We start from the raw sequence: 9,529 nt of genomic DNA, 5'->3' as shown, positions 1-9,529 counted from the left end.
GACAAATACCATATGATTTCACTTATATGCAGAATCTAAAAACAAAACAAGCAAAAACACATCAAACTCATAGATACAGAGAACAGAGTGGTGATTGCCAAAGCAGAGGTGGAGATTAGGGGATGGGCAACATGGGGGAAGGCGTTCAAAAGGTCCAAACTTCCAGTTATAAATTAAATCAGTCAGAGACACAGTGAACAGCATGGTGACTGTAGTTAATAATGCAGTACTGTATATTTGAATGTTGCTAAAAGTGTAAAATTTTAACGTTCTCGTCCCCCACCCAAAAATCTGTAACTGTGTGGTTTGGGATGTTAACCATACTTATCGTGGTGATTATTTCACAATGTATACAAATATTGAATCACTGTGTTGTACACCTGAAACTAATATAATGCTATGTCAATTATATCTGAATGAAAAAATATGGACACAGTAAAAATATTAGTGGCTGCCAGAGGTTTAGAGGGGAGAAGGAAAGAATAGATAGAACACAGAAGATCTTTATGGCAGTGAAAGTACTCTGTGATACTATAATACTGAATACGTGTCATTATACTTTTGTCCAGACCCACAGAATATACAACACCAAGGGTGAACCTGAATAGAAATTATGACCTTGGGTCAATATAATGTGTCAGTGTAGGTTCATCAATTGTAATAAATTCACCACTCTGGTATGGGATGGTATTAGTGGTGTAGGCTGTGTCTATGTAGGGGCAGGGCAAATCTCCGTGCCTTTCAATTTTGCTATGAACCTAAAACTGCTCCAAAATATGAAGTGTTTAAGAATATTAAAAAAAAAAAAATCCAGATGGTGGCTTGGATTTGTCTTGTAAGCCAGTTTGACAACTCATAGTCTAAGACAAACCGGTTTGTGATAAAACTAAATGGGTAAAATGGGGTGTGTGTGTGTGTGTGTGTGTGCGCGCGCGCGCGTGCGCGCGCGCGTGCACGCACGCATGTGCATGCACGCATACACGCAACAACAAAATGAGAGGTTTCCAATTCAATAATAGCTGTTGAAGATGCAGTAAGTTTTTATTATTTTTGGTTCAGTACTTAGGTGAGAGTATGATTGAGTTTAAAGCGAGGCATCAGGATTATTTTCTTGCTCCCCAGGTGATTTCAAGGCGCAGTCAGGTTTGACAACCAGGATGTTAAAAGTACCACTCAAAATTCAGTGTTCATATTGATCACCTGGGCTCTTGTTAAAGGGTAGATTCCAATTCATTTGCTCTGGGGTAGGGCTTAATACTATTGCGGTTCTAATCAGCTCTCAGGTGAGGCTGATGCTGCTGGTTTACAACACATTTTGAGTAGCAAGGTGCTCATGCTGGTTTTAATTGCCTGGGATGTCTAGATCCTGTGCAAGAAATTGATGTATTTGGTCTGGGATGGGTCTGCGGCACTCAGATTTTTTAAAGCTCTGCAGGTGATACTTATGTACAGCAAAACTTGAGAATGTCCATGGCAACGTGCATGGAGATTTTATCAATTTTAATTATTTTATCAGTAGCCCCAAGGTGGTCTCCTCTTCCCATCCTGTCTCTCCCTGACACATTCCACTCCATTTCAGGTCCAAACATCCAGATCAGGAGTAGCACTTCGTCCTATCTTTTCCATCTCTGAAGAGTGGAATGTTAGTTAAGTTGGAAAGAGGAGGCTCAGGCAACCTGGGTTTGGGAAGAATATGCAAAAAATGTTCTAGGGGGCGATTTAAAGGGAAGGCTGATTGAAACAGCAACCCCCCCCTCCAGGCTTGGGCCTGACTTTGGGGCCTGAAAACAGCAATCTACCCTCCTGACTCCTGGCAGCACCTGACAGCCAAGCAGCTACCAAGGATTTTTCCTTCTCGGTATTCAGAATGACACAGTTGGTTGAAATGCAAGAGCGACCCCCAGTGGCAAAGTACAGATGTGGAATCTTCTCCCCAAAGGAACACCACCAAGAACTTAGAGGTGGATGAAGGTGGTGGTGATAAATGATGGCTTATGTGTACTCTGTGTGCCAGCCACTGTTGGAAACATTTAAACATATTCACTCATTTAATCTCAGCAACCTATGGGGTTGATGCTTTTATTATCCCTCTTTTACATGGGAGGAAACGGAGGCACAGAAAAGTTAAATTACATGTCCACATTCACCCAATTTAGTAAGTGGCTAGGCCGGGATGTGAACCCAGGCAGTGTGAGGTTAAGAAACCACTATACCAACTGCTTCTCCAAAACCAGAAAGTAGAAAAGACCCCCAGTCAATTTCCAGTTTTGAAAACTCATATATTGATACTCTATGCTTCCTCATATCTAGAGAACAGTCCCTTGACATCTATATCTATGATCTGAGATAAAGTCAGAAGAGTGTTCATCAAATCAGGCAGAGAAACAGTGAAAGGATCGAGTTTGACCAAGAAAAGGAAAGGGGCAAGAGCATTTTCTGGGAACTTACTCAGAGGGATACAATCCTCACTTTTAAGAAAGTATTAAAGTACAGTCCTGGTGAAATGTGAAAGGATATTATGATATAACTAAGCTTGTTCTTATTTTAGTAAATGTTCAAAGCGATCTGCAAACTGTAACGAGACTCAAGCTAGCCATGTGTCCTTGATAAGGCATGACAATCTAAATTTTAACGTTTACCTTTGTAACCAACCTGGTACAGAAGAAACATGTTGTGAGTATTTTTCCTAGGCAGGGACATCCTTAGGGTTTACATGGATACAGATGTCATTTGGTCAAATTCCATGGACAGAGAGGCAGGCTGAGTTTTTAAAGGGAAGCAGAAAAAAATCCATAGAGAAGTAGCATGGGGCTGGCTGTGCCACACTCTCTATACTCTGTTTCTGGTGAGCTTATCTGGTCCCATGACCTCAACACCATCTGTAGCTAATGTCACCTATGTGTGTATTTCCAAACCTGACATCCCACCTGAGCTCCAGATTCATTCTTCTGACCCCCTGCATGGCAGTTCCACTTGCATATCTAATAGGCATCTCAGATTTTACGTGACATGCCTTCCCCACCCCTCATGTTCCCCAGCAAACATCCTCAGATTAATAAATAGCATTACCATCATCAAGTCAGGTGTTCAAGTACAAATAGCAGAACCTAGATAATTTCCCCCATTTCTCATTCGTCACTTCTGATCCATGAGCAAATCTTTTTGTGTCATCCAGATGCAGCTAGAATTTGTCTCAGTCACCTTACCTTAAGCTTCCTCTCCTGTTCAATCACCAGTGTATCTCTCATCCGACCAGCTACAAATATCTCCGGACTGACTCTCCCCCACCCCCTACACATTCTTCAAAGCAGCCAGACTCACTGGCTTAACATTTAGGGGTATTTATTCTACCTCATATTCAATATCACAAATTTGAGCTTCATCCATGATTTTGTATTTTATATGTTTCAACCCTTCTATTGAGGGGATTTTGGGATACCGTGTTGCTTTACTGCAAGATGATAAATTGCAGTAAAACTCTTATGTGGATATTTTGTACGGCCAGTGCTGCATGTGGCCTGGATACCTGGTTTAAAACTTAAAAGGTTAGGGGTTTTCACACATGAATCAACCATAAACCTTTATTTAGGAACCAAATAACTTTATTGAAACCAAATAACTTCATTTATTTATGGCAAAACTGGAAGAAAAAAACTGGAACGTTTTGCAAGTGCAATACTGCAAAATGCATGCTCGGCATGGTGACCAGGGGAAGTTACCATACCCCTGTGGCTATGGGAACGCAGTCCCAACTCAGTTCTTGTCGCTGTTGCCCAGGGTGAGCTTGTCAAAGAGGTACTCTGCCAAGCCATCTTCCAGGGTCTCTATCTTGCGCAGGCTGGTGATGTAGCCCCCCAGCTCTTTGATGACCTTGACTTGCTCATGCAGGTAGTTGGTCTCCAGGAAGCTGCACAGGTGGGCGTCGTTCTTGTCGGTGGCCAGCTGGTGCAGGTCGAGCAGGCTCTGGTTCAGGCTCTTCTCCAGGTGAAAGGCGCACTCCATGGCGTTGAGACCGTTCTCCCAGTTGTCGCGGTCAGGCTTCATGATGTCGCGGAGGCGGAGGCGGCCCCCACGCTGGTTCTGCAGCTGCATCAGCTTCTCGGCATGCTGGCTCTCCTCGTGGGACCGGCGCAGGAAGAACTTGGAGAAATTCTCCAGGGCCACGTCGGCGCGGTCGAAGTAGAAGGCCATCGACAGGTACACGTAGGAGGCGTAGAGCTCCAGGTTGATCTGGCTGTTGATGGCGGCCTCGCACTGCGGGTGGTAGTTCTGGCGCACTTGAGAGGACGGCACGGTGGCCATGGCTGGCGGCGCTGGCACCAAGGCGAAGATAGTGGTGGCAGGTCTTCCGCGAGTCTTCAGGGTTGGCACTGTCAGATTGGAAAGGTCGGCAATTCAGGGCGCTGTCAGAGTGGAAAGGAGGGTGCTCTCGAGTGGGTGCTGGGTTCAGACAGCAGCTCTGGATTGATATTGGAAATGGGGTCAGTTACGCAGGATGGGGACTAGTAGAGGGGGAGATCTGTTATGTTTCTGGCATGGGGGTGGTGGTACAAAGAGGGAAAGGCGGGCGGGGCATGAGCGCTGTGTTCCAGGTTCCATCAGAGTTTGGGTGGGGAGGGTGACTTTGCGTTGAGCACCTAACATCTATTAAGTTTTAATTTTGCAACGGTATTTCTATTTTCCAAGGACTGCCTCTTATTCTCTAGTAACTCCCTTTTATAGCACCCTGTTGTCATTTTAAAACCCCATTGTCCTCAAAATTCTGAAAACAAAAATTTGGATTTTTGGATAGAGTTCTCTCTTTCCTGTTTAAAATGTATATATATATATATATATATATATATATATATATATATATACATACATACATATAATATATATATATAGTATAGTTCATAATGATTTTCACTTTCCTGGAATACTTAAAACTTTGCGCATTTGTATTTAGTAATAAGGGGTTTGTTTGATTAGCCTAGGTAAGTACATAGATCTAACCTACAGTTGTGAAGTCCTTTTCATTAATAGGCTTCTTATCGAATGGGAGGGGAGAGTGTGTCGATTAAGGAGTGGTATTCTGTCTTTGGGATATATGCTTTGGGGCTTGCTTGTAGGTAGGCTAGGGGCTATCCCAAATGCCAAAAGCTTACCATTTTTCTTTTTTCTTTTTCTTTTTCAAGTTATTTAAATTCCAGTTAACATGCAGAGTAACATTACTTTCAGGTGTAGAATTTAGTGATTCATTGCTTACCGACAACACTCAGTGCTCATCACTAGTGCCCATCCCCCCACATCCCTTCTAGTAACCCTCAGTTTGTTCTCTATACTTTGTCCCTCTTTTTCCTTTTTTCCCCATGTTCATATGTTTCTTAAATTCCACATATGAGTGAGATCATATGGTATTTGTCTTTATCTGACTGATTTTGCTTAGCATAATGTACTCTAGCTCCATCCAAGTAGTTGCAAATGGCAAGATTTCATTCCTTTTTATGGCTGAATAATATTCCATCGTGTGTGTGTGTGTGTGTGTGTGTGTGTGTGTGTGTGTAAATATACATACATACATGCCACATCTTCTTTATCCACTCATCAGTCGATGGACATTTGGGTTGGTTCCATAATTTGGCCCTTGTTGATAATGATGCTATAACATTAGGATGCATGTACCCTTTGAATCAGTGTTTTTGTACCCTTTAGATAAATACCCAGTAGTGCACTTGATTGATTGTAGGATAGTTCTGTTTTTAACTTTTTGAGGAAACTCCATACTGTTTTCCAGAGTGGCTGCACCAGTTTGCATTCTCGCCAACAGCTGAAGAAGGTTCCTTTTCCTCACATCCTTGCCAATTCTTGTGTTTTCGATTTTAGCCATTCTGACACATGTGAAGTGATATCTCATTGTGGTTTTGATTTGCATTTCAGTAATGATTAGTGATGTTGAGCATCTTTCCATGTGTCTATTGGCCATCTGGATGTCTTTGGAGAAATGTCTATTCATGTCTTCTGCCCATTTTTTAATTGGCTTATTTTTTGGATGTTGCGTTGTATCAGTTCTTAATATATTTTGGATACTAACACTTTATTGTATCTGTCATTTGCAAATATCTTCTCCCATTGAGTAGGTTGTCTTTTCATTTTGTTGATTGTTTCCTTTGCTATGCAAAAGCTTTTTATCTTGATGAAGTCCCAATAGTTTATTTTTGCTTTTGTTTCCTTTGCCTCAGGACATGCATCTAGTAAGAAATTGCTAAGGGTAATGTCAAAGTGGTTACTGCCTGTGTTCTCCTCTAGGATTTTAATGGTTTCCTGTCTCACATTTAGGTGTTTAATCCATTTTGAATTTATTTTTGTGTATGGTGTAAGAAAGTGGTCCAGTTTCATTCTTCTACATGTTGCTGTCTAGTTTTCCCAACACCATTTGTTGACGAGAATGTCTTTTTTCCATTGGATATTCTCTACTGCTTTCTCAAATATTAGTTGACCATATAGTTGTGGGTCCATTTCTGGGTTTTCTCTTTCATTAATCTATATGTCTGTTTTTGTGTCAGTACCATACTGTCTTGATCACTACAGCTTTGTAATATAACTTGAAGTCTGGAATTATGATGCCTACAGCTTTGCTTTGCTTTTTCAAGATTGCTTTGGCTATTCCAGGTCTTTTGTGGTTCCATACAAATTTTAGGGTTGTTTGTTCAAGCTCTGCAAAAAATGCTATTGGTATTTGGATAGGAATTGCATTAAATGTGTAGGTTGCTTTGGGTGATATAGACATTTTAACAATATTTGTTCTTCCAATCCATGAGCATGGAATGTCTTTCCATTTCTTTGTGTCATCTTCGATCTCTTTCATAAATGTTTTATAGTTTTAAGAGTACAGATCTTTTACCTGTTTTTTTTTTTTAAAGTTTAGTTATTTAGAGAGAGAGAGGGAGAAAGAGACAGAATCCCAGGCAAGCTCCACACCCTCAGCATGGAGCCCAATGCGGGACTCAAACTCATGGACCATGAGATCATGACCTGAGCAGAAACCAAGAGTTAGACGCTTAACTGAGCTGAAACCAAGAGTTAGATGCTTAACTGACTGAGCCACCCAGGTGCCCCAGATCTTTTACCTCTTTGGTTAGGTTTATTCCTAGGTGTCTTAGGATTTTTGGTACAGTTGTAAATGGGATTGATTCCTTGAATTCTCTTTCTGCAGCTTCATTGTTAGTGTATAGAAATGCAACAGATTTCTGTACATTGATTTTGTATCCTGTGACTTTACAGAGTTTGCATATCTGTTCTACTAATTTTTGGTGGAGTTTTTTCATCTTTCTATGTAGAGTATCATATAATCTGCAAATAGTGAAAGTTTGACTTCTTCCTTGCTGATTAGATGCCTTTTATTTCTTTTTATTTATTGTCTGATTGCTGAGGCTAGGACTTCCAGTATTGTGTTAAATAACAATCATGAGAGTGGACATCCCTGACCATAGAGGAAAAGCTCTTTGTTTTTCCCCATTGATGGTGTTTTTAATTTTTTTTTCAACGTTTATTTATTTTGGGGACAGAGAGAGAGACAGAGCATGAACGGGGGAGGGGCAGAGAGAGAGGGAGACACAGAATCGGAAACAGGCTCCAGGCTCTGAGCCATCAGCCCAGAGCCCGACGCGGGGCTCGAACTCCCGGACCGCGAGATCGTGACCTGGCTGAAGTCGGACGCTTAACCGACTGCGCCACCCAGGCGCCCCTGATGGTGTTTTTAAATGTAGGGTTTTTTAATATAAGCTTGCCATTTTTCTGACACTGGGAGACTACAGTGGATTTCTCCTCCAGGTAAATGAGTCCTTCTGTTTGGTTTCCCTTCTGTTGTGTGGTCTGCCTTGTCTCAAAACTGCTCTAATATGCATTCCCTTCCTTAGTCTTTGAATGACAGAAGGAGAATATCCCCATATCACCTATACCACCAAGGTGCACTGATCTTGAACAAAAAATAAAAATTTCCTGTATTAAACCAGTGAGACTCAGAATGCTTGTTATACCAGTTAACCTACCCTAACTAATTACCCATTTATAGGAAGTTCTGGATAAACTATAGATTATACCTATTTGGACCCTGTAGACTTACAGCATTTCCTCTCAGTGGAAATGCAGATCCAAAAGAAGAAAAGTGTAGATAGCCAAAGCATCATGATCTATTTCTTTTGCTGAATTCACCAGATATATATATCAGCCCTGCTCCCTTTTTTCCTCATGGAGAATGGAAGGAAAAAAATCCTCCAAGGACACATGAGGAGCAAGGAATAAGCTTTTTCTTCTCCTTCAATGCTGGGAAATAGAATCAGATTGGTCCTTAGGTGCCTGACCATAAGCCAACAACAGAAGGCACAAAAGGCAAGTACCGTGACTGGCTGACCCTTGAGCCTGTCACGTGTGGTGAGGGAGATGTGTGTCATGTAAGAACAGGGGGCACCACTGGAACCACATAGCTGGAATGTGTGTTTGTGTGGAGCAGTTCTCCAAAAGAGGAGGATGCTATTCTAGAACTGGAGGTAGGACTGAGAAGATCATTCAAGGGATAGTCCCATTTAGTCTTCCCTGCTGGACTGTGAGGTCCATAGAACTAGAGTGAGTCATGTATCTGTGTCCCCTACATCATACAGCATGCCAGGCACTTAGCACATAATTCCCTGAGCAATTTGCCATCTTTGGAAAAGAGTATAGAGGGAAAGGAGCAACAAAACTGGTCTTAGAAAACCCTGGAACAACCTGTTGGAGATATCTGTGGGAAATAGAAAAGGGCTTCAACTCCCAAATACAGTCATGAAATAACTTTGGGCAGAGTTGCCTGGCAGTGGCCTCCATGAAGCCCAGGGCTCAGGAGCCTGGCCGCAGTGAGCACTGGTTAATAAAGATGACCAGAGTGTCAGTCCTGCTGCTATGACCAGATAATAAATGGAAGATGTGATGAGTCCTTACCAGACTAGTTTATTTCCTGCATTATCACTAATCCTCACAATTCTGTGAGGTGGGAATTGCTTCTTTATGATTTTCCAGCATGAGGAAACTGAAACCTAGATTATAAATTACTTGCCCAAGATGACATGGAAGCTGGATTAGAACCAGATCTGAGTTTCAACTGTACCCTTAGTGACCTGAGCCACCTCTTTCATAAATGGGGTATAAACAGGGCACTGGGCCATAGACTTCCGTGAGGCCTCTCCCAGCGTAAGTAATGTGAGAACAGACAGGTTCAGACACAGGCAGGGAAAAGCTGCTGTGATTCCATAGAGTAGCGCAGGAACACCAACACGCCCCCTGCCCCAGCTTTCTTGGGACTGTCCTAACCTTCAGCAGTGACACTACCCTTGAGATTCAGCACATCCTCCTTAGCTCCCCTTGGCCTCAAGGCATGAAGGACCCTCATGCACATTAATAGTCAATTAAGGCCTTTATAATTAATGGTCTGATTGTCTCATTAGACCATATGGCCTTGATCACGCTGCTCTGGGGAAGGTGTTGAATTATTACAGCAGCAGTAACATTTTAGGAT

The 9,529-nt window shown here is 42.1% G+C and overlaps 1 protein-coding gene across 1 annotated transcript; it reads right to left on the bottom strand.

Moving 5' to 3' along the window:
* Positions 1–3,753: 3,753 nt before the first annotated feature.
* On the bottom strand, positions 3,754–4,302 carry LOC115507227 (ferritin heavy chain-like). Its single transcript, XM_032592140.1, has one exon. It carries the CDS (start codon positions 4,300–4,302, stop codon positions 3,754–3,756), a length of 549 nt encoding a protein of 182 aa, XP_032448031.1.
* Positions 4,303–9,529: the final 5,227 nt, after the last annotated feature.

The sequence above is a fragment of the Lynx canadensis genome, chromosome X (assembly GCF_007474595.2).
Source record: "Lynx canadensis isolate LIC74 chromosome X, mLynCan4.pri.v2, whole genome shotgun sequence".
In the NCBI taxonomy this organism is placed as follows: domain Eukaryota; kingdom Metazoa; phylum Chordata; class Mammalia; order Carnivora; family Felidae; genus Lynx; species Lynx canadensis.
Note: the sequence above shows the minus strand (reverse complement) of the source record. Positions and strands in the feature narration are given on the sequence as shown.